The 22,958-nt window shown below is 37.6% G+C and overlaps 7 protein-coding genes across 9 annotated transcripts in view; 3 read left to right on the plus strand and 4 right to left on the minus strand.

Moving 5' to 3' along the window:
- LOC119071875 (serine-rich adhesin for platelets) overlaps nt 1–429 on the plus strand; it is a 42,374-nt gene extending 41,945 nt beyond the window's left edge. The window contains exon 11 of the mRNA XM_037176950.1: nt 51–429. Within this exon, the coding sequence (XP_037032845.1) occupies nt 51–308 (258 nt within the window). The 3' untranslated portion in view covers nt 309–429. The remainder of the gene's footprint in view (nt 1–50) is intronic.
- LOC119071895 (rRNA N6-adenosine-methyltransferase ZCCHC4-like) lies at nt 163–22,911 on the minus strand. Of its 3 annotated transcripts, XM_037176996.1 has the most exons (7): nt 22,783–22,911; nt 1,590–2,762; nt 1,445–1,528; nt 1,235–1,388; nt 1,065–1,171; nt 755–789; nt 163–693 (listed from the first exon to the last, which is right to left on the minus strand). In XM_037176996.1, the coding sequence occupies exons 1-7, from the start codon at nt 22,784–22,786 to the stop codon at nt 484–486; spliced, it is 1,767 nt and encodes a 588-aa protein (XP_037032891.1). In that variant the 5' UTR covers nt 22,787–22,911; the 3' UTR covers nt 163–483. The 3 variants fall into 3 exon arrangements, with proteins under 3 accessions (XP_037032891.1, XP_037032893.1, XP_037032892.1); XM_037176998.1 differs by lacking the exons at nt 163–693; nt 755–789; nt 1,065–1,171; ... (1 more) ...; nt 1,445–1,528; nt 1,590–2,762 and adding exons at nt 5,477–6,265; nt 6,323–6,535; nt 22,152–22,390; nt 22,469–22,725 and having other exon boundaries at nt 22,783–22,806; nt 22,879–22,897; XM_037176997.1 differs by lacking the exons at nt 163–693; nt 755–789; nt 1,065–1,171; ... (1 more) ...; nt 1,445–1,528; nt 1,590–2,762 and adding exons at nt 5,477–6,265; nt 6,323–6,535; nt 22,152–22,390; nt 22,469–22,725.
- On the plus strand, nt 3,227–5,471 carry LOC119071970 (E3 ubiquitin-protein ligase TRIM21-like). The gene is made up of 3 exons (XM_037177103.1): nt 3,227–3,509; nt 3,574–3,652; nt 5,128–5,471. Exons 1-3 carry the CDS (start codon nt 3,252–3,254, stop codon nt 5,205–5,207), a joined length of 417 nt encoding a protein of 138 aa, XP_037032998.1. The 5' UTR covers nt 3,227–3,251; the 3' UTR covers nt 5,208–5,471.
- Nucleotides 7,780–8,559, minus strand: LOC119071961. The gene is made up of 3 exons (XM_037177092.1): nt 8,437–8,559; nt 8,063–8,383; nt 7,780–8,004 (listed from the first exon to the last, which is right to left on the minus strand). Exons 1-3 carry the CDS (start codon nt 8,506–8,508, stop codon nt 7,828–7,830), a joined length of 570 nt encoding a protein of 189 aa, XP_037032987.1. The 5' UTR covers nt 8,509–8,559; the 3' UTR covers nt 7,780–7,827.
- Nucleotides 12,657–13,322, minus strand: LOC119071968. Its single transcript, XM_037177099.1, has 2 exons — nt 13,173–13,322; nt 12,657–13,107 (listed from the first exon to the last, which is right to left on the minus strand). Exons 1-2 carry the CDS (start codon nt 13,291–13,293, stop codon nt 12,767–12,769), a joined length of 462 nt encoding a protein of 153 aa, XP_037032994.1. The 5' UTR covers nt 13,294–13,322; the 3' UTR covers nt 12,657–12,766.
- LOC119071962 lies at nt 14,803–15,546 on the minus strand. The gene is made up of 3 exons (XM_037177093.1): nt 15,406–15,546; nt 15,033–15,341; nt 14,803–14,965 (listed from the first exon to the last, which is right to left on the minus strand). Exons 1-3 carry the CDS (start codon nt 15,496–15,498, stop codon nt 14,804–14,806), a joined length of 564 nt encoding a protein of 187 aa, XP_037032988.1. The 5' UTR covers nt 15,499–15,546; the 3' UTR covers nt 14,803.
- Nucleotides 18,518–20,920, plus strand: LOC119071891 (GPI mannosyltransferase 4). Its single transcript, XM_037176990.1, has 3 exons — nt 18,518–18,779; nt 18,839–19,778; nt 19,836–20,920. The coding sequence occupies exons 1-3, from the start codon at nt 18,623–18,625 to the stop codon at nt 20,827–20,829; spliced, it is 2,091 nt and encodes a 696-aa protein (XP_037032885.1). The 5' UTR covers nt 18,518–18,622; the 3' UTR covers nt 20,830–20,920.
- Nucleotides 22,912–22,958: the final 47 nt, after the last annotated feature.

Here is a 22,958-nt window from a genome sequence, read left to right on the forward strand (position 1 = left end):
TTTCTCGAATATTCAACCGGATGATAAAAAACCATTTTTTTTTTAAACAGCGATTCACGAACTCTATGCACGGTTCGAGTTCAAATATATACGACAGCTGGCGATCATCGCGCAAGCACAAAGAACCGCAACAACAACCACACCAGCAACAGCAGCCACATTATTACGATAGCCATCACTATCCGCAAAAGAGCGTATCATATCCGCCAAATGATTTGTACAACATGGATCCGCATCATCCGAATGCGATGGGGATGTACACGTACAATCCGCGACGATATCATCACGACTATAACGCCGAATTTTGATGACAATTTATTTTTTACTTTAAATTAATTTAATTTATGTTGTTTGTAGTGCGGCTGGTGTGATTGAGCGACGTGTGAATTATATTCGTTCAATAAAACAAAAAAAAATTGAATGAGACGATTTCGATGGGGTTTAAAATTAAAAAAAAATTAAAACAAAACCGTCAACTCTACACTATGACAACACTTGATGTGGTGGTAATATTAACAGCTGATGGAATTGTACATCGTCGGGGACATTGTTATCGATTGTTGGTTGCTGTTGGTCTTGGGGTTGATGTTCGATTTGTTCGATGTCTGGCGTTAGTGTTGGTTGAACGGTTGTTGGAAGGCAATTACGTTTGGACTTTAGGTGTTGCTTCAGACCGTATGACTTGATGAAACCCTGAAACATTTCCGAAGTTAAGTAAAACAGGAGCGATTAACGGACATCAAAAGAAACTTACTCGATTGCAAACCTTGCAAACAAATGGTCGTTCACCTGAAAGTGGAAGAATGAGAATTTAGGCGAAAAGTACCAGTGAAAGGTGGTTCCTTCGTGAGGCTGAATTATCCATTTTTTTTGGTGAATTAAAGGAAGTTGGTGACGTATTGAGGTACTGGGGCTATCTGGTGCCTAAACAATTTTCTATATCTTAGGTACGACGTCAAGGAGATCATTTCTGTAGAAGGTGATCTCGACTTTTATAAAACCTCAACCATCAAGACCCTCAACCATTGGTATCAATACCTGAAAGTCAACATTATCTTTCTCACCTGTGTGCGTTCTGTGATGAATCCTCAATGTTGATGTTAGCCTGAATCGTATCCCACAATATTTACATTCGTACGGACGTTCGCCGGTATGCGAACGGATGTGATCTCTGGAACAAGAATTAATTTTTTAAACTCTTTTCTGGCCGATATTGCCGCCAATTGATACTCACTCTAAATGTGTCTTTTTCGAACATTTTTTATCGCAATGAGGACACTGGAATTGTTTCTCGGAACTGTGACAACACTGCATGTGTTGCCTGACGCCAGTTGAATGGGTAAATCGTTTCCCGCAATTTTCAACGGGACAGCAATATGGTTTTTCACCTGCAGTGAAGTAACAATTAAGCCTGAAATTGTCAGAGATATCGTTTCAATTTTACCCGTATGCGAATAGGTGTGATCCTGCCACGTCTTCTTTATCGCAAACGTTTTATCACAGTATTGGCATTTGAACGGTCGTTCACCTATGTGAAGCGATTGTAATTAGGTTTAACCTCTATCACCGGTTATTCTCATCTGCCTTACCTGTATGTATGCGAAGATGAATTTTCAGATGATTCGATCCCGGATACGACTTGCCGCAGAAGCTGCACAGGTGGGTTTTCTTTTTCGGATTTTTGACTCTACGTTTCTCGACAACAACGGTGGCCTCACTGTGTTTTTTCATGTGAGTCGCAAAGCACTTGGGGCGATTGAACATTTTACCGCAGATATCACAGGTGAATTGGGTAGACTTATTGTCACTGTCTCTGTTCGGCATCCGATGAGCTTTTCGCAAATGACGACGCAGTGAGTCCCGATTCGAGTGAACTGTCGGACAACTTGTACATGGAAGGCCATCACCCTCATGCTTAATCACTATATCGATAATAGCAGTCAGTGCATCATCATCATGTGGATGAAACGTTTTGAAGTGTCTCAGGATGTGGTCCTTCGTTTCATAGATTTTACCACAAACATTACACGGGAAGCCACTTGTTGATTTCGCTTTGGTATCGACAACTTCACTATCGTCTGTGTCATAAGCGTCTGAGATGTCGTCATTTTGATTATCTTGCTCAAGTTCATCCGCATCGTCGATAGGACAATGCATCTGCATGTGTTTGACTAAGGCCGCCTTTTGTTTAAAATGTTTCCCACAAATTTCACAAGAAAATTTCTTTGATCTACGAGCTTTCGTCGTCTGTTCGGGCTGTGAAATGCAGCCATTTTCTACCGAATCAATATTGTAGCCCTGTTTACCAATGTCTGAAGAAAACGATATTTCACCACTTTCAACAGCTATGCCATGTTCATTTTCCGCATGCTCTCTCAACATTGGTTCCGTTTCAGCAATAAATCCACAAACATAACAAGGCATTTTACTGCTGTCCCCGCCGCCAATTCGATCAACTTCCGCCGGTTCACGTTTAACAGCATTCGATCTAGTTATTCGATTACTAGTTGAATCATCGTCGAAATCATTTACTGCTTGAATTTCGGGCTTAATTTTGGCGATCCGTCGAACTGTGGTTGTGATACGATACTCGCATTCGCTGTCAGATGAGAAGAGTGTCTCATTTTCGAGGAGGTTCGATAAAAATGATGAAATTTTCCGGCGAGATATTCCAGCCTTTCGGTGGACATCTAAATTGTGCATTAATAACATAGTCGATAGTTCAAAGTTGATGTTGCAGTCGTAGCAGTGATGATTATTGTCTGAAAATAAATTCAAGATAACTTGGAATTAACGAGTGCTGAAGCATGTATAAGTTCTGCATTTCAATGGTGGTTGACAAAAAGTACCCAACATAGTAGCAGAATATTGCTAGAGTCACATCGAGTGATAAATTACGACAATGTGGCAGCGCCTAGTTTTCGGAATTTAAGCCCATAAAATTCTTAAGAAATTCCTAAATGCTTGAATTCCTAAATCTAGAAATTTTGAGGAATTTTTTTAAGACTTTTTAGGAATGTTGAAGGATGAAATTCCTAAAAATCGGCCTTGTATTTTTCCAAGTTTTCCTAAAAATATTTTTTTCAATAGTTGTAAAAATGTGGAAAAATCTATGAAAATGCGGAAAAATTCAAGAAAATATGAGAAAATGATTTCCCAAAAATAGTCTCTGCAAAACAGTGATATCGAAGATCATCGAGTGCACATTGCTTTTTCGGTCAGTCATTGTACCGTAAATAAACTTTAACAACATGGGCCTAGCACCTTCGCGTATCGATAAAAGCAAATCAGCCAAAGAAAAAATTACTTTCTGTGTAATTTGCTACGAAAATGAAATAAAATCACAGACACTGCATTGTGGCCATGCATTTTGCAGTGATTGTATATCGTCAATATACGAATATGAAGACATACCGAGATGTCCGCTCTGTCGCCAATATATTTGTTTTCAAACTAGCAAACCTTTGAATAAGAATTACCTTAGCTGGTTCAAAATTAATCGCAAGATCGTAAGTATAATCTCAATTGATCAAATGGAAAATATGTTTCGTGATGGAAGCTGTTTACTCTTAGGCACATTTTTCGGCTGTTGGAGTGTCGTGCGGTTTGTTTTGGTATAACATTTCTCCGATGTTGCAGGGATATTTACAGGGTAAGAGTTTGCTTTAACGCTTTCCGACAAAAAAGTCTTAAGAATGAGAACTGCACATGAGAAAGTTGTCCTTGCAACAAAATACTGAATCGATTGTAGGTAAAAATTTGTTCACAAGAAATTTCTTGTTCACAGAAGAGATGTTGGCTTACTATATCACACTAAGAGTGGTCATAATGAAGGCTCTTATAGTGCGTCCATGCCTAATCCGTGAACTCCCTTGGGGCTCTCAAGTTCTACAGTGTACATTCCTCAAGTAATTCGAACACTCGAAATAAGTTAGACCGTATTACTAGGTCGAACAGCAGTAGTTCTTCTAAAGAGGCTGTACCGTACCACTGCCTATCTTTGAGAAAATTTTTCTTGATTTTCTCTAAAAGTTTTCTCAAAGCTCTGTAAGTAAAGCTCTGTTGTTTATGTCTCATCTACCGTAAGGACAGTCGTTAAGGCTAAAACTATAAACAGCTTCCTTCAACCATTAACCAAAAGGTGATTCACAGTTTTAGACCAACTGATAATATTTACGGCAGCCGAATTTACGCATTGGTAAGCCACATATGCCATGATTTACAAAATTCTGTAGCGCCCATTCACACGACGATCAATTTATTTTCTAAGGCCTATCAGGGTGATCTGTATGTGAGACACGGTGGGGTTGAACAAAACTTAAATAGAGTCGCGACACCACCTCTGATTTTTTTTCATGTTCTTATTGAGGGACTCGCGAGATTGATAATAAATTGAAAATTTTGGCGTAGAGTGACCTTGCTAGAAACAAAATGTTGTAACAGATACTTGTTGTGAGGCTGGTATGGCGAGTGTGGTATCGTTGTAAAGCTTAGACTGCAGGCTGATCAGGCATTATTGTTTTGTTGCAGACAGGGTCAACCTGTGTGTTGCAGATGAGTCCTAGTTTCGCCGAGGATGGTGAAAATAAAGTTTTTCAAATATTCTACAATTGAGACAAATTTTGTAAAATATATTCTCGGCGTTTAATAGAGCATGGAATCCTCTACCAATATCGCCATTCAAAGATTTTCAAACTTTCTTCGTCTTGGACATATCACCATTCAAAGATGTCGAATTTTCGACTTAAGCTGGCTGTAGCTACGTGGTCAAGTTGTCGAGGAAGGCCATTTCAACACGAATTAGCTTAGAATTAGTCCCTCTATCCGTTGCGATAACAATATGTATTCAAATTGACTCGTCGGTCGCGCACGGCCATGAGTGCCGGTTCTCCAAAACGGCTAGCTGGATCCGCGAACTGAATGTGGTTCCTTATAGTACTCGAGTCCCTCAATAAGAACATGAAAAAAAAAATCAGAGGTGGTGTCGCGACTCTATTTAAGTTTTGTTCAACCCCACCGTGGAGAGGGATATCTTCGAAATTCTGCCACATTTCTATGAAGAGTAGAATTAAATTCGGTGAATTTTAACTTCCCATCATGTTAATAATTTTGGTTTGCCCTTTCCAGATTGGGACTTTACCATGATGCAACGATTGCTAAATAACTTTCGCATAGAATACGCCAAAGTAAAAGGGATTTGGTTCTAAACAACATTTCAATAATCACCATGGACGCTTTGCAATTTTTATTTGCTAGGAGACGACGCAAATTTAAAGTTAATTCCAATGTTAAGCTTAAGAATAACCGAAATATTTGAACAAAAATGTGTGCGTCTGTGTCGCCGGTTCGTACAGGGAAATAAAGTACAATCGACTCGCGATTAAAGGGGAGGAAATAGTCTATGAAGTGTACAGAAATCGTTGAATAAAAATTTGCTTTGTGACTTCAAGTAATAAAAGAAAAATCAGCGAAATCTTTTCCATTTTGGTGTTCTCACTTTCCACTTTTATTGGTAAAAATATTACAAACCTCACCCAAAAATTTCGTTTCTTTCAATAATAAGCTACGTTTCGTACAATTCCTCTCGTTATGTCCAGTCTTGTTACAAAGCAAACAAATTTTCCTCGATATTTTTAACGACTTCGCCTTAATTTTCGACATTTTCGCACCAAATTTCGCCCAATGACTGCAATTCACTTCATTGTGCCCTTTGGTCAAACAAATCCAACACTTAATATTCCGTTGATACACATCACAATCATGGTTTGCCACCTGAGTACAGCGATCACACTTATTACAGTGTTTGTAATACGATTTAACGCATACGGCACACAATTCGCAATGGACATACTTGCCGCCATTCTTGGACGGACAAACATCACATTTTCGGCAGTGAGTATTTTCCTTGAATGTAAACTTTGCACACCGTTTACAGTAACTGTAGCCCTCGGAAGCGGGCAATTGAACCAAGTTCAATGGAATATTTGTGAAAATTCTGATTGGTGATCCGTCTTTTCGGCCAGTTGATCCATCGTGATATGATTTATGGTTCGTATAGTTGACCATGTAGTCCACCATGCTCATTTCCGGCATCACATTTTGTATGTAGTTTTCCATAAAGTACGGAAAAACCCAGAAAATCGGTAGGACGTGGTAGATTGAATTCACCTTTTTATAGTTGTGCGCAATTGTCTTTAAGGTATGTGATAACGGCTCCGTACGGCAAGCAAACGGAGGGTCTGTGAAGAGACACGTCTTTGAATCGCTGAAAAAAAACGTAAATTTAAGCGAGATGTTTGAAATATTTCTTGTCAAATTTTACTTGGCTTCTTTCATGAATTCCTCAAAAGCGGCTCGTTTTTCGGGTCCATCGAAGTAGTAGTCGTTCAACATGTTGTACTCAAAGTATTCGTTCTTATCGAAAAATATCTTAAGTCGGGAATCGATGTCTAGAACTATGCTCTTGATTTGAATTGATTCATAATTCACTTTTAAATATTCGTAGAGTCGTGGTGCTCCAATACAAATGACCTTGCTGGGAATGGAGATAGTTAGAATTTAGCATTTATTCCGATTTATTCCATTTCAATGAAAATGTATTCGTTTTCTTTTAAAAGACAATAGTTTGAAACTTATTTTCAGCAGGACGGAAAAATCTGTGGAAAACTCATCTGTTATCGACATCGACAATAAAAGTAAGCGACCCGCTCACGTTAACGTTCTGTTATATAGAAAAGCGTGGCGTAAATTTAATGAAGTAAAAGATTTTGCTTCAGACACTAAGCGATATTATAAACAATAGAAGTAACAGATTTAGGTTTGCAGTTTGTAATTTTTACATTTTCGATGAATGGTGTTTCCTCACAATTGGTAGAGAGTCCTACTTTACAATTCCACTGAAAGTCATCTCTGTAGTCTGTACCATGTAAATGCGAGGAGAAGGTACGAAACTGTAATCATTTCTAAAAGCCAAAGACATCTAATCCTAACAAAAATATCTGTTCCATGACGAACAAAAATAGATCGAAAACTGTTAGATTTTACTTAGATGAGACAATGTTCTATGAACGCTACTCTGAGAAAATTCCAATAGATTTCGAGCTGTTTTAGAACGAAATTTCTTATTTCTTGAATTTTTAGTAGTTTGGGAACGACTTAGCAGAAAAGGTCTACTGATTTTTGAAGTGTACTCAACCCAAGTGGATGATTGTAACAGAATAGTAGAGGACACGACATTTTGTTGTTTTTTTTTTTAATTTTTGTATGAATGCAACAATATTTATCATAACCTTGAAAATAACGAGGTGTAAATTGTGATAGTCCTACTACGCTATTATAGCAGCATTAAAAATTAATCAAATTCTACAGCAGGAACAACGAAAATTAAAGCTTGAAAAAGTTCGAAATATTGTGTAAAGTTGACGTCACTGAAATTTTGTTTGTGGAATGCACCAGCTGAATCGAATTTATGTCTATATTTCAGTGACGTCAAACTGTAATAAGGGAAAAATATATTTCTACTGTGCTACAACTTTATATGGCACTGTGTATTCATCAGACGGCTTTTTAACTGGACCATAACGACTTTTGTTGACTTGGCTTTAAAAGATTAAAAATCAAATGAGACAAAAATCTGATTAAACAACAATAATTCGACGATGCAAATGCTGGTTACAGATTAAAGTGCCATGCCCACATTACTATGCGCATTGCTACAATTGCGCATTGAGCGAATCAGTCAGAAACTTGTACTTAAAATGCAAACGTTTTCAGATCAAAACAACTTTTAATCTTCAACTTGTTGTCGATTTACGATTCAAAAACGACTCACAACTTTGTTTTATGAATTCTTTCAATCCTTACATAACCGGAATGCATTCCAAGATTCTTGAAATAGGAGTCGTCTTTGGACATGAACGTAAGCTGAATAAAAGCTTTCTTCTCGGGCATTGTATGTGGAAATACGTCCGGATTGATGACAACATCTTTCATGGAATATAATCGCTTCAGTGCATAAATGCGTCAGTTTCTGTTTGATCAAATCAATCAATAGCAACTATACCTTCCTGATTGGACATCTTCCTGCCAAAAATCCGTCCATTTGTTTTTTCAACAATTTAACGGCTATTTGCAGCAATGGCTCGTATTGGTTATTTTCCCAAAACATACATAAATCGATGGTACTGTTGAACAATTCCAATTCGTAACGATCATTGCCAGAATCGGTGTAAGCTAATGCCAGTAAGTATGGCTTGAAAATATTCGTCAAAACATTAATGTGTAGAGAAATTGAACCAGCCGCCGTATCGACTGTAGAATTTAGTTTCACTTCCGTCGAAAATGATTTCGTTGACACGCTTGTAAAGTATACTCGGAAGTCTCTCTAGATAATAAGATTTTTTTAGGGTGAATCTAGTTTTAATCGAAATTTATTACGTGTCCTCCTATCTGCGTTAAAGATTCGATAATTGCTAGTAGCACAAAAAATCCATGAAGTTTGGATAACATTTCTGATACAACCAACGATGAATACGCAGCGATAACTGAATCAAACGAACCATAAGCGATGGATATAGTTAAATAGTAATCATCGTCAATGTAAATTAAGATCAAATCAGATAAGCACCAGATTGTTCAGACCATTTGTAACATACCAATTCGACGCAGAACGCGCAGAACGTTATTCTAAACAAAAAATTGTTCTACGGTATGCCTCTAAAATGCACAGATTTTTTTATAAAATTAATTTTGTTTACAAAGTACCCAATTTTGTCAGCCGCCTGAAATGTGCCGGAGGCCGTTTCCAGACTCAATGAAAATAAGTATGTGTAAGGTGTTCTGCCAGCAAGAACTATATGGGTATCGACAATTCTGATCAAAAGAATTTTTAAAAACAGTATAAAATAAAAAATGCAGGGCCGCCATTTTGTAATTTTCTTACGGGTGGCCTCGCGGGTGGCTGTACGTTTCGAAGTTTAGACGAACTTATAAAAAGATCAGTGCATTTTAGAGACATACCGTTGAACAATTTTTTGTTTAGAATAATGTTTTACGTCGATTAAAAATAACTTATAAAAACTTCAATCCCCCATTAACATATTTTGTGATTGCCAATTTAGACCTGTTGATCGGGTGCGAGGCACATCGGTGATTGTACGTTTATACTCTAAATTGTCATATTGTTTGTAATATTTGGTGTCTAGGTCTAGGAAGGGGTGTGTCATAATAGGCAAATTAGCAAGAGAACTGCTAACTCTTCTCGTATTAGGAATGTTGCTAGTAGGTAGGTCGGGTAACAGTTACCAACCAAATGGTATACGGTCTAAGCACGTCCGTACGTACCAGCTGGTGAATACAAACTTCGATACAGAATTGATTGCCGCTCACTGTAGTAGTGTTAAAAATGAAATTTTACAATTTGTTCAATCATTTTGCTGCGACTTTAATATTCAAATACTGAATGATTCATAAAGACGATTTTTTGTAACATTCATTTCAACAGCCAAAGTTATCTTATCCGTTGATGATCTAATTAATGGATTGAATTGGTTACATGATTTTGTAATCAAAGTTCTTGTGTTTTATCGCAAAATCGCAACATTGAAAAAAAGCACTTTGGACTCGAAAATGATTGTGAAAAATTAAACTAGCGCAGGAAATCACTCAGTGTCTCATCATCTCCAGAAAAGCTGCGGAGCAGAAACATTCTTAGTCTTCTTCGAAGTTTCGTTTTAAGTACAACCGAGATTTTACTTTTCGCTGTGAAATGTAATGACTGAATCGAATATGATCAAAATCCGTTCATACTTCAATTTTTGCATTTTGAATGCAAAGTAAACATTTGAAGAATCAATGGTGAACTAATCGAATCTACAAGATTGCAAGCAACTTTTTTCAAAAACGATTTTGGTGAAAAGATATCAGAAAATACAAATTCGAAGGAGTAGGATTGGCTGTTCATTTTAATTCTAAATGATTGTTCCAGTTAATTACGAATAATAATTTCTGAGTATTTCTTCATTTTATCATGTCCGCGCTTTAGCATAGCAGGGGTGACGCAAGTCAAATTATAAGATTTTCCTTTGTGTTGAACATACACAAAGCGTATCGAATTTCCTAGCTCATATAATCAGTGCCATTTGTCTTATTTCTCTTACACTAGTCACCACATAGTGGAACAGTAAGGAAATTGCAATCTATAGATAAGAATTTTTTTAGTCACGGTTCGAAATTCCAACAGTGAGAATGCTCCTGCCTGCGACAGTTATTGTTGGTCTTTCACTTGCCTTACATCAATTTCAATTTTACATTTTCATTTGGCAGTGTTTTCATGTGATGTAAGAATGATTCATTCCAAATTAGTGTATTGCTTGGCAATTTTGCATCTGTATTCGAGTCTCAGCATTTTTGTGTTTGCTTCCAATAAATATGAGCAAATCAGTGATTGGAAAAGTGGTTGGATTTCGGGACCTGTGTGTGACGGTTGTACGTATATTAACTACACTTGCGGTACGAACGATAAGAATTCACTTGCGGTTAGCCCTTCTACATGGATAGTGCAACGTATTGGCTATATAAACTTCAACAAATGTCGATTCCCTGCAATTGGACTGAACTTTTTTGGTTTATTTAAAAATCTCCATACATTCGATATATCCGATGTTGAATTGGAAACGTTGAAGAAGGAAACATTTTGGAATGCGACTAAACTTAAAAATTTCTTCGCATCGAACAATCGATTAACAGAAATTCCGTCACTTACATTCATCAACACCCAAATCTCGTGCATCGACTTCTCAAATAATTCAATTAATCGCATCGATCCAATGGCATTTGAGGGCGTTCACAGTCTTCAAAAATTGAATTTATCTCACAATCGAATCGAGCATTTGGTTGGATGCTCCGATCTAATCAGTTTAACGACCTTGGACTTATCGAGTAACAATCTGACATCTTTGAATATAGATGTGTTCGAGAAGATGACGGAATTGAAGCATTTGGACTTGTCGTCCAATTTGATTGGCAACTTGGAAGTTGGCATATTTTCACATTCGACGAACTTAGAATATTTGTACTTGAGACGGATGAATATTTCTAGCATCCGATTGGGAACATTTTCGCATCAACATAAGCTGATATCTTTGGATTTGTCCGGAAATCAGTTGAAAGAGTTCAATTTCAATGTCTTCCTGCCTATTCTCAGGTATCTGAATTCCCTTTACTTGGGACAGAATTTACTGGAAGATTTGATCGGTTTTCGAAATACACTTTTGCCACAATTGACAGTGTTGGACATAAAAAATAATAATTTCGAGTGTTCGCATTTGCTACGTTTTATGGAGAGTGTGAATTGGGAAAAACTTAATCTTCTCCTGGATCCGAAGTCGACAAATCCACAAGAACCACACATACGTGGCATCAATTGTGAACAAACTTTAGACAAAATCGGCAACGACTCGCCAAATCAAAACCATTTTGAAGAGAGCGAAAACATTTTCATCAGCAGCGAAATTTTCGTGATCAAATTAATCCTGATTCTGATCTTCATTGCCATTTCGGTGTATGTGATTGTGTTTCTACTGACAAATCGAGACCGTCTTTTCAGATCGGAACGTCGACATGAAGTTGATATGCATAATCTAGCACCGAATCGAGAGTATTTCAATGATGGGCTTTCATTGGAATGATTTTATCGGAATCGCAATTGTCGAAAGGTAAACAGAAGTACATCAACCGTGGAATTACGAATCGTAATTTTAAATTGAAATCACCAGTTTATCGAAATTATTCGGAAGCAATATTGAAAACATTTCATGATTGGAAGATTAAGGAAGAGTAAACTCAGTTGTAAAAAATAGTATGTGTTTTAGTGAATGCTCTGTCCCTCCCTCTCTGTGTGTTAGTGTAAGCTGAAAACACACGAGCAACGCGTTGGGGGGATCGACAGTTGTGCTGCGTTTTCTATTGTTTATCTTGCAGTGAAAATCACAATACAATGGAAAGTACAGCAACTTAGAATTGCTCGTGTGTTTTCAGTTTTGGCGATCATTTACTATTTCCATTACACTTAACAAGATTTATAGAAGAAGTAGCATTGAGGGCATTATTTACTCACTTGACTGGAATATTCACTGAAATGCATTCTTTTTGCAGTCGATATTTGTTGAGAAAATGCGTCCACAAAGTTTTATTTTCATCCATCTTCTCAACGTAGTTGAAAAGGAGATCTTCAGCAGAAATTCTCCTCATTTTTTCGTGGAGCATTTTACAATTTAATTAGGAAATTACAGACACCTACTAACTACATGAATAGAAATTCAAATAGAATTATTTGAAAGCGCACAAACACTTTACCTTCAAATTAGTCTGTACGGATTGCACAGTGAAAAAGCTCAGAGGCGCTTAGATAAACTTTATAGGTCTGAGGAGCGCCAAAAACCGAAAAGCGCATCGGGCATCGCTCGATCGCCCAGCATAGCCAGTCCGGGCCTGGGATTGCAATAGATTCACAAATTTAATTTTTTTTTTTTAAATAAATCGTGGTCACGAATTCTTATCCTCGTTCTGCTTCGACTATGCCGTTGACAATTCCATCGTCAACAACAGCTCGTTGTCACCGCAATAAAAGGAATATAAAATTTCAAATTTTTTGTTGTAATGATAAGTTTGATGCAAAAAAAATCCCAAGTAAAAGCAAAGGGCATATTCAGTGTAATCGTTTTTAAACCACGAAACAAGTTCATCCTATAAAATTCAAGAGACTCTCTTAGCAATACGGATCTCCTTTGCGGTACAATTGCGCTAAAGTATCTTGGAGTGAGGCAAAGTGTTCACAATTCGGATCGGCCACATCGAATATCGCATTCCTGTACTTCTTGTAAATAGTTTGATAAGCACATCTAACGTAATTCTCTTCGGCGAAACAGCCGTACAAGCGCATTTGTAGATTGGCAAAGTTGAATGTACCCTTCGGTTCGACGATGCCCCTTCCTTTTACCTTTTCCGTGGAATCGTCGAAAACGCCACCACGACAAAACATACAGTAAACTTGGTAGCCAGGTTTACCTAAAGCTTCTACGTCATCTCCACACGAATCCAAAACTTCATCTGGGAAGAGTCGTCATTAGAGAAGTAGAAATAAAACTTTTCCGGAATAATTCACTAAGACTCACCGTAGCAAATGCGTTCCATTATGGGAACGAACAATTTGCTTGTCGGATAAACAAGACCAGTGCTTGGCGAGGCTATCAAAGCGATAACAAGTGATGTGGCAAGAATGATTAAACTATTCATTTTTGTTGTTTGTTTGTTGTACCGTAGGACTTTCACTGAAGTATGACTTCAGCTCTGTAGTCTGTAGACTTTTTATAGCATTTTCGATTGATCAGGAAACGTGACAGTTTCGTTTTTAATGTAAAGCAATTAGCACGATTCGTTCAATGATCATGAGTTCATGATAAATTACTGGAATAAAATAGGGCTTATTTTTGGAAATTGTTTGGATTTTTTTCCAAAATTTTCCAAGAAAATTGCCAAAAATTTCCACAAACTCCGAACTCCTGAGCTCAGCCTTGCGTTTTAGCTGACTCTCAATTATTTTGTTTGATTCTTGACACTATCAGTTTTCAAATGTTGTCAAACATGATTAATTTGAAATAATGAGAGCGACAATAATCAAACAAAATCATTGAGAGCTGGCTAAAACAGAAGGCTGAGCTCAGGAGTTGCCAAAACCGTTCGTTTGAAATGATGGAAAAATTTGGTTTTTGGACGTTCGCAGTTTTTGGACTTTTTTGCAATTTTTTGGAAATTTTGGAAAAATTATCCAAAAATAGGCCCTGGAATGAAATAAATTTAAATGTCCCAGTTTCATTTTAACACAACTCTGAGCAGAGCTTAATTCAGATCGATTTCTTCGAATTTATAAACATTTCAATCATTTGACACCGAAATTGGGAGAAATTAAATACAGATGTTTAAGATTTTAAAGTAATAGAGTTGGGCCACTCGAACAACTTCGATGCAAAACGTTTTCCCAAGCAAGAATTGAGCTACGATTTTTTTAAAAATTGATTCTGTTAACACATTGCGACCAGCACTATGCAGCCGCCAAAAATTTCTCAACTTTCCCAATCAACAGAACATGAATGAAGGATTGGGAATCGAAAATATTGGTTCGGACAATTTGTATTTTTAAAGTGGCTTTACGGATTATACTTTGGACCCGTTTATTAAAAACAATGAGTACATTTTAGAGTTTTGCCGTAGACAAAGTTTTGATCACAATAATGTTCTGCCTAATGTGAGCAATTGACTTTTGGAATTGTCGTTAACATTCAGCAATTACGATTGAAATCATCAGTTTATCCCAATTATTGGGAAGCAATATTGAGAACATTTCATAATTTATTGGAATTGGAATATTAATGAATAATAAACTTAGTTGTAAAAACCGGTAGGTGTTTTAGTGAAAGCCTTGAAAGCTCTGTCTCTCCGCCTGTACAAGCATTGTTATTAGGTAATTTTGGCAATGTCTTACCGAGTTTGTTATGAGAGTTAGTTTAAGCTGAAAACACACGAACAATTTTGTTGATGGGATCGACAGTGTGCTTCGTTTTCTATTGTTTATATCACGGTGAAAATCGGAATAATATAGAAAGTATAGCATAATTGTCCACAACAGAAACTCAGAATTGCTCGTGTGTTTTCAGCTTCATTCACTAATTCCATTACCCTTGATACGATTTATAGTAGAAGTAGTATACTACTAGTAGATATGTATGTAAAAATCGAATCGGAAAGTTTATTTGTTCTTAATTTCAATGTAAATCTTATAAGCGATCAGAGGTTTCAAAGTCGATGCATCTTTCGACAACAGTCGAATAGAAAAGTAAAACTTCTTATCCGGCAGCACTGGTGGAAATTCTTCCGGATTCGGTTTCAAGTTTTTCACATAAAAAAGTTTCTGCAAAGTGAAAATATTGTCTGAAAATTCAATTACCGTTCACACTGTATTAACGGTTTAAAATTACTTTTCCGATTGGACACCGTTTCGGGAAATTGCTGGCGGGCAGTGTGGTTCGCGCAACCAACTGTAAAAATGGTTCATACTTCGGATCGCTGAGTAGTCGACAAACGTTGACGGTTCTGTTGAAATATTCCAAATCATAGAGTCCATTACCGGAGTCTACCATGACACGGGCATTAACGAACGGATAAATTTCAGTCGAACTGAGAAAGTAAACATTCAATCGCATTTGGTCGTCGATGGAAGCGTTTATGAAAATTCGATCCGAATACGATACAGCTGATACATTGGAGTGAAGCACTTCGAATGGTCGCTGGGGAGTGGGGAAAGGACCGGTCATATCAATTTAAAATGATGGGTGTCAATCATATTATTACCCATGCATCTACGGAGCTTTGCAGAGGTGCATTAAGGTGACAAATTAAAGCAAATGCGAAAATAGTGGACACCGACTCTAACTTTTGCTGCATATTTCGAACAGTCAAAAACACATTTGACTGAATAAGCAGAGTTTTGGACACATATAGTGATCAAATGTCTATTTTAACGACTTTTTAATGATAATCTAACATCTAGGTAAATTGTAACGATTTGTTACGCCGACGATTTTTCGTTGCGATTGATAATTGTCTGGTTAATTTTCATTTCCAGTGTCAATTTACTCTTCTCAGTTGTCAAGAGCTACGGTATCTCAATAAACTGGAATTCAGGCATGAGATCTCGACTTCTGCTATTACTTTTTAAGGAAAGAATTTAGTTTCAGTTAAGAATTCTGACGATCCGTATCCGTAGTCTAACGTGCTTAATGGGACTTAGCAGCTGATCAATATTTCTAAGCAAGAGAATTTATTATTTGTTCTTAACTTCAATATAAATTTTGTATGCAACGATTGGTTTCAAAGCCGAGCCATTTTTGGAGAGCAGACGAACAGCAAAGTAGATTTTCTTGTCTGGCAACACTGGAGGAAATTCTTCTGGATTCGGTATCAAGTTCTTCACATAAAGTAGTTTCTGTGAAGTGAAAATAATGTCTCAGATTCCCCAAACTTACAATAGCGCCAATCAAAATTACTTTTCCGATTGGACATCTTTTCGGGAAATTGCTTGCGGTTAGAGATGCCCGAATAACTAACTGCAAAAATGGTTCATACTTCGAATCTTTGAGTAGTCGACAAATATCAACAGTTCGGTTGACGTACTCCAAATCATATAGACCATTTCCAGAGTCCACCATAACGCGGGCATTAAGATACGGATAAATGTCAACGGAACTTTGGAAATAAACGCTCAATCGGTGTCGGTCATCAATCGAAGCGTTTATAAATGTTTGATCCGAAAACGATACAGCTGATACATTTGAATGGTGAATTTCGAATGGGCGCTGAAGGAAGAATCAGTCATATTGACTTGAAAATGTTATACATGTGACAGATATAATTACCCAAGCATCTACCCAGCTTTGATGCGGTACATTGTGTTGAAGAATTAAAACAACAATTGAAACCGACACCAATTTTTCCAGCATCATATTTTCGAAAGTGACACGTTTAACTGAACAATCGTTGGTTTGAGCATGGACTAAACATCGTTATCGAAATATAATTGGATAGGTTAACGACTTTTTAATGATAATCTCACTAATAATCTCATTATTATTACATATCGTTATGAACGTGGCGGCATAGGTTTTATATAATAATTTCAGTGATAAGGATCTTGTTCATTCATTTTTTCCGGACATCATAGCACAAAATCTCATGAATTGTATGGACAATTTTAGTTGAGAGAAGAACCTTAACAATGCTGAATTTGCAATCTAGTTCGAAGCCTGAACTGAACAACATCCTTTACAATGGATGTTCCTATTAGGACGGTTCATAAATTAACTGTTAAAAGAGCGAAAAAACAGGGGGAAACCAGATCATTTAACTAAGCTCGATGGGTGATAGGTCAAAATTTCAACTCTCTTTTAACATTTTATATAGTGTTAAAAGAGAATGTCAAAAAGAGTGTTCACTCATCGAAATCAGTTAAATTAACTGGTTCGTTCCTAGTTAACTGGACTTTTACATAGAAATTTTGACGTATCACCCATCGAAACCAGTTAAGCTACTGGTCATTCTTCTCTCTTTTAAGCTCGTTTAACACTGTATAGGAATAAGAGCGAAATATTGAACATACAAGCAATCGAAATTGAAATCATCCCCGATTTTAATGGTTGATGCTCGACAGAACAACAACTCCCATCCTGAAGAATGTGTGGAATAACTTTTTCCGAATTCAATTTACTTTCGGCTGCAGGACTTTCGATGCATTTGCCTATAGAGTGTTAAGGGGCTCTGATTTCTGACCTCGGGGTCATACGTCAAAATGAGAGAAATCGCATACATATTAAAGCGAGTCTCTCTCGCAATTCATTATTTCATTCATAAAGTTTTGACAGCTGACCCCAAGATGCCTGGACCAGTTAAATTTACCTTTCACTCTACTCAAGGGGCCATACATAAAATACGTCCGCACTATAGGGGGAGGGGGGTTCGCAAAAGTGTGACCGACATACATTTGTGTAGTGGAAAAGTGCGGACATGGGATAGGTGGGTTTAAAATTCCAGAAAAATCGCGGACATCATTTATGGACGGCCTTCAAACACTCTTCTATTATATGGGAAAGGGAAGGGATGCATTTGAACAAAAAGTTGTATAATTTTTACAACAAGTAATCAAACAGACTGGACAACCAGACTGCAGAAATAAGACGTAGGATTGGTCTTGCATGGGCAGCGTTCGGAAAACTCAGACTAATTTTCAAAAGCAAAATGAATAATAGTCTGAAACGAAAAGTTTTCGACACTTTTGTCCTTCCAGTGCTCACTTATGGAGCGGAAACGTTAACTTTAACGAAAGCATCCGAAGATGAATTGAGAGTGACACAAAGAGCCATGGAACGGAGTATGCTTGGAATAACACTCAGAGACAAAATGACGAATCAATGGATTCGACAACAAACCAGGGTCGTTGATGTCATGGAAAGAATAGCATCTCTGAAATGGAGCTGGGCGGGACATATTGCAAGAAGGACAGACGAACGTTGGACCAAAAAGATCATGAACTGGCGACCATATAAAAGACGAGCTATAGGTAGACCACCAGAGAGATGGACAAACGGAATTATGAATATTGCAGGTACAAACTGGCAGCAAATGGCAATGGATCGTACGAAATGGAAAGAAGTTGGAGAGGCCTACATCCAGCAGTGGATTGAAACAGGCTGAAAAAGAAGAAGAAGAAGAAGAAGAAGAAAGTTTTCACAGCTGACCCCAGGATGCCTGGACCAGTTAAATTTACCTTTCACTCTACTTAAACTCTCTTCTATGGGAAATGGAAGGGATGCATTTGAACAAAAAGTGCGCATTGAGTTTATTTTAAGAATGAACGTGTACACACAATGAAATGTCACAACAAAATGGTATGAATGAACGTTGTCGTGTAAACACTCCACAGTGAAATGTCACAACAAACCAAATTTTACACCGAAAACAAAGTTAAAATCGATCCGGTCAGTTTTTGCAATGAAAAACGATTGGTTGTCTCAAAATGAAGCTGAGGAATTTTATCAGATTATTTAAAACAAATGACAAAAACATTCGCACGTATTTTGCACTTGCAATTGTTCGCATCGTATTAGTATTCATTCCACAGTTCGGCTACATCCATCCAGATGAGTTTTTTCAATCGATTGAAGTCATGGCAGGTAAGGAACTTATAAATGTTTTACCGTTCCTTATGAATACAATGAAAAATTTCCAACAGGTGACGAATACGGGCTGGAACATACACGGACGTGGGAGTTTAACACAACATTTCCGATACGATCGATAGTGGTGCCATACTTCTGTGTCAAGATTCCGCTTAACTTCCTCAGATTTATGTCGCTTTATGCTCGCCACTACCTGCAAATCGATCTGCGTACCAGCTATGCGTTAGTCGTATTTCCTCGCCTAATCATGGTCTTGATTTCGTTCATCAATGATTGGTCGCTGTACAAAATATGTAAATCGTACGGTGTGAAGGGCGAAATGAGAATGATCGCGCTGGCAAGCTCATTCGTCATGTTAGTATTCGGTTCACGAACATTTTCCAACACCATCGAAATGGGGCTGTGCTCGGTACTGTTATACATAGTGGCCGATACAATGGTGCACTCAAACACCGTCCTATTTCAAATGGATTTTCTGCAAGAAAAATACGACGCAGCCGAAACGACTGTGGGAAAGGTGAAGCTTTACAAAATGAAATCGTCGCTGCCCGCGCATTCATTCAACAAATGCTTTCTGATATCAACGTTGTGTGTTGTTGGTGTCTTCAATCGGCCAACATTTTTGTTCTTCGGCATGCCGATAGTGTTTTACTGGCTAATGCGTGGCATGGGCACCCGAACGATCTCATTTTTTGACTTTTTTCTCCGAATGACTGCCCTCGTCATTTGTGCACTACCGAGCTTAGTATTTTTCATTATGATGGACTCGTTGTACTTTGGCTACTTGCACTTGTCTGATATACCTATGTTGGACATTGGAATGCGTAACTTCGTGGTGACTCCGCTCAATTTCGTTCGTTATAATATCGATCCGAAAAATACTGCCCAACATGGCATTCATCCAAAGTATTTGCACGCTCTCGTCAACATACCACTGCTGTTCAACATCTTAGGAGTGGTTTCGCTGCTCTCATTTGCCTCGATGGTTTATCAGTAAGTTCGATGAGGAATACGCACATTCCGGTAGCGATACTCAAAATAAAATTTCAGATTTTGCCGGGCTGATTACAAAAATTTGCCGAGAGCACAATCAATCATTGCTTTAATGACAGCGGCCATATTCGTTCCACTTGGACTGCTATCGCTAATAAATCACCAAGAGCCAAGATTCCTTCTTCCGCTAACATTACCCATCATTTTCCTGCATGGCACGAAACTGCAAACTGGATTGTGTGTAAAACTGCAAACGGGACTGTGTGTGAAACTGCAAACTGGACTGTATGTACCTGAATTGGTGAAGTCCAGTCGAATCCTTAAAAATATTTGTTCAAAAATATCGTCCAAAAAAATTGCCGGTGCAACGCTTTTACGTTACTGGTACATCATCAACATAATTTTCACACTTTTCTTTGGCTTTGTACACCAGGGAGGTGTTTTTCAACTGGCTAGCGACATATCGAATTCGGTCCTAGCTCGAGATAGCGTCACACATGTACATCTAGTCACCAGTCATATTTATAACGTTCCTCTCAGCTTCTTCTTCATACCGAGTACTAAAACGCTACTCACCAATCAAGACACCGGCCAGAAATACACAATGCAAAAACGATTTTTCTTGTACGAATACGGCGGTATGAACGTGGACGATTTGCACAGAAAACTGAAGATAATTTTGGATCACAACGAAATGAAACTGTCGGAGAAGAATCAGAAATATCAACTATACGTAGCCATACCGACGAGCTTAACTGACGATTTGAGCATGGCATTTTGGCGAAGCAATAGCACTGTGATGACGTATGAACGGGTGAAGGTTTTTTATCCACATTTATCGACCGAAGCACTACCGAAATTTTCCATTCAACATCCAACCGAAATTGAAACGGATTTCGATTCGGAACGGGAATGTCGTTTATTCGAATGGGGAAGTAATCATGACTCGCTGCTCTACGCGGCATTTCAACAATTTTCGTCAATGGTAAATCAATTTGGCTTGGCGTTGTATCGTATTGATGTGGGTCGGAAAAACAAAAAGTTTGAATAATGGGCTTCAGTTCAAATAATTGTCATGGATTTTATTCCCGATTTCAACTAGTTAACACCAAAACCAAAGAAATGTTTTTGGAAAATTTTAAATATTTTTTGGAAGCTTAAATTTCAAATAAAAAAAATTTCGTTGCTTTAAGTCAGAACGTTTGAACTCTACCAATGTGACCCATCGGAACTGGTTCAACCAGTGATTTTGTCGGTCTAAGCAGTGCTACGGTCAAAGTCAATGTGATCATCAAATTTTGAGTCCTCCCAGACAACTCTGGAAATTGAATAGTGAAAGTTCTTAAATTTGTCGATCAGTTTGTAAGAGTTGAGAGAGTTTAGGTATTATTACCTTGACGCCGACACAAATTTTTCCTGACACTTTTTAAAAGTCTAAAAGTTTAACTGAAAAATCGTCTGTTTGAGCATGGACTGCACAATATTTTCATTATCGATATTTAATTGGTACGGTTACCGACTTTTTAATCCTCCATATTAACACAACAATGGTTTCGAACGTGACGCCATAGGTTTTCGGCTATAATTTCAGTGATAAGGGTCTTGCTAGATCAATTCTTCCAGACAATAAAATATCAAAAGCTCAGGAATTATATCGACAATTTTAGTTGAGAGAAGAACCTTAACAAATCAGAATTTTGCGAGTGAGACTAAATTTCGCAGGGATAAATAGTTGCGTTCCAATAAGTCGCATTTCCAGCGGCTGGAAACCATTTAAAATCATCGTGATACCCATCATTCATAAATCTCATCCACAAACTTTCAACATTCGTTTATAATGGATGTCCCATGTCCCTATTTCAACTGTTCATAAATTTAACAACATTTCGAAATTGACTTCTTTACGTATCGAACTGGTACTGTGTTACCAGACTAGATCATTTGAAGTGGAAATCGACACATTAGAGTGATAGCTAGAGCAACGATGATTTTCAATGTTTTATTCCAGGAAAAAACTGTTTTAGAGGCGGCTTACGACAACGGTTTAATTTTCAATTTTCGTCTATGACTTCCAATATTCACTTTTTCACTTTCTATACTAAATGTCTAGAACACTTTACTTCATTTCCGACACATTCAGGTGAAAGGGTAACCAGTCTGTTAATTTTCCTAAAGACAAATTCTCCTTCAAGGTAATACTTTAGAGAGAAAAGACTCCTCATTGAATGAGTTAATTCCTCAGAATCAGTACACTAGACATCAAAGAACCTGGGAATCAACCATTGTATCCTTTTGTTGGTAACACCGTTAATCGAATCAATTAAACGAATCATTTTCATTGAAACAAGAATATCGAATTCAACAGCAACTTACCTAATGTCCAACTGCTTGAATATGTTCACAATGCACTGTAAAGTTGAATCCGCGAAAAAGTATTGTGCTTCTTTAGTATCGCGAGACAATGGTCTGAGGAAACGGGTTGGCTGGCTTAACAGTTCATCACTAATTCCATTTAGGAAGTCGTGATGTTGATGTGTTTTCTTCTCACTGGTCGTGAATAGGCAAGAACACGTATGACAATAGGCACGTTTTTTCGGAGACTCTTTGGCTATCTAAGGTAAATAATTCAACAATGTTCCTTGAGTAAAGTGCATTAAGAAGTGTCATTAAGAAAAAAACATATTATTTACCTCAGCTAAGCCAAGAATCGACTTAGATTGTGCGTGAAGGTGAGCTCTATTTAGAGCAACGTGCTCGTCCGTTAAAATGGGACATTCTTTTGGATTGCGAAAGGCTGAACAAGCATAAAATTCAATGGGCTCAGGGCCGTTGTCGAAAGTCTTTTTAAACAGCAGAGTTGGCCCGTGAATACACATCGGATGGTTTTCGACATGGTTTTCAATTATAACAGTAATATGGTCACCGCTTTTCGAGCCGTTCTTATTCACTAATTTAATTTTCTCATAAATTACTGAAGCTTTCATGAAATAGTCATTCGACTTACCCATTTTATTCTACCGAGAAATAACTAAAAATCACAAATTAAAATTATTTATAAAAGAAAACAACCTCTCGAGTTTATCCTATCGTACACACTCACCGCGATATTGTGACAGTTGATGCTTTGGGAATCTCTGGTTGAGAGCCGGGTTAACACTGGAACATTGAGCATTTTGCATT

This window comes from Bradysia coprophila, assembly GCF_014529535.1.
Source record: "Bradysia coprophila strain Holo2 chromosome IV unlocalized genomic scaffold, BU_Bcop_v1 contig_5, whole genome shotgun sequence".
Taxonomy (NCBI): Eukaryota; Metazoa; Arthropoda; class Insecta; order Diptera; family Sciaridae; genus Bradysia; species Bradysia coprophila.

What these genes read in the sequence shown, in the direction of transcription:
- LOC119071970 (XM_037177103.1), top strand. Translation starts at nt 3,252, where the DNA reads ATGGGCCTAGCACCTTCGCGTATCGATAAAAGCAAATCAGCCAAAGAA. An exon ending in TCAAAATTAATCGCAAGATC is followed by an intron (nt 3,510 to 3,573) that starts GTAAGTATAATC and finishes GTTTACTCTTAG; the next exon opens with GCACATTTTTCGGCTGTTGG. An exon ending in GTTGCAGGGATATTTACAGG is followed by an intron (nt 3,653 to 5,127) that starts GTAAGAGTTTGC and finishes TGCCCTTTCCAG; the next exon opens with ATTGGGACTTTACCATGATG.
- LOC119071961 (XM_037177092.1), bottom strand. Translation starts at nt 8,508, where the DNA reads ATGTTATCCAAACTTCATGGATTTTTTGTGCTACTAGCAATTATCGAA. An exon ending in TAACGCAGATAGGAGGACAC is followed by an intron (nt 8,384 to 8,436) that starts GTAATAAATTTC and finishes CTTATTATCTAG; the next exon opens with AGAGACTTCCGAGTATACTT. An exon ending in GAAGATGTCCAATCAGGAAG is followed by an intron (nt 8,005 to 8,062) that starts GTATAGTTGCTA and finishes TATGCACTGAAG; the next exon opens with CGATTATATTCCATGAAAGA.
- LOC119071968 (XM_037177099.1), bottom strand. Translation starts at nt 13,293, where the DNA reads ATGAATAGTTTAATCATTCTTGCCACATCACTTGTTATCGCTTTGATA. An exon ending in AATGGAACGCATTTGCTACG is followed by an intron (nt 13,108 to 13,172) that starts GTGAGTCTTAGT and finishes GACTCTTCCCAG; the next exon opens with ATGAAGTTTTGGATTCGTGT.
- LOC119071962 (XM_037177093.1), bottom strand. Translation starts at nt 15,498, where the DNA reads ATGCAGCAAAAGTTAGAGTCGGTGTCCACTATTTTCGCATTTGCTTTA. An exon ending in AAAGCTCCGTAGATGCATGG is followed by an intron (nt 15,342 to 15,405) that starts GTAATAATATGA and finishes CCCACTCCCCAG; the next exon opens with CGACCATTCGAAGTGCTTCA. An exon ending in AACGGTGTCCAATCGGAAAA is followed by an intron (nt 14,966 to 15,032) that starts GTAATTTTAAAC and finishes TTCACTTTGCAG; the next exon opens with AAACTTTTTTATGTGAAAAA.
- LOC119071891 (XM_037176990.1), top strand. Translation starts at nt 18,623, where the DNA reads ATGAAGCTGAGGAATTTTATCAGATTATTTAAAACAAATGACAAAAAC. An exon ending in ATCGATTGAAGTCATGGCAG is followed by an intron (nt 18,780 to 18,838) that starts GTAAGGAACTTA and finishes AATTTCCAACAG; the next exon opens with GTGACGAATACGGGCTGGAA. An exon ending in TTTGCCTCGATGGTTTATCA is followed by an intron (nt 19,779 to 19,835) that starts GTAAGTTCGATG and finishes ATAAAATTTCAG; the next exon opens with ATTTTGCCGGGCTGATTACA.
- LOC119071895 (XM_037176996.1), bottom strand. An exon ending in TCATCTTCGCATACATACAG is followed by an intron (nt 1,529 to 1,589) that starts GTAAGGCAGATG and finishes CGCTTCACATAG; the next exon opens with GTGAACGACCGTTCAAATGC. An exon ending in TCGAAAAAGACACATTTAGA is followed by an intron (nt 1,172 to 1,234) that starts GTGAGTATCAAT and finishes TTCTTGTTCCAG; the next exon opens with AGATCACATCCGTTCGCATA.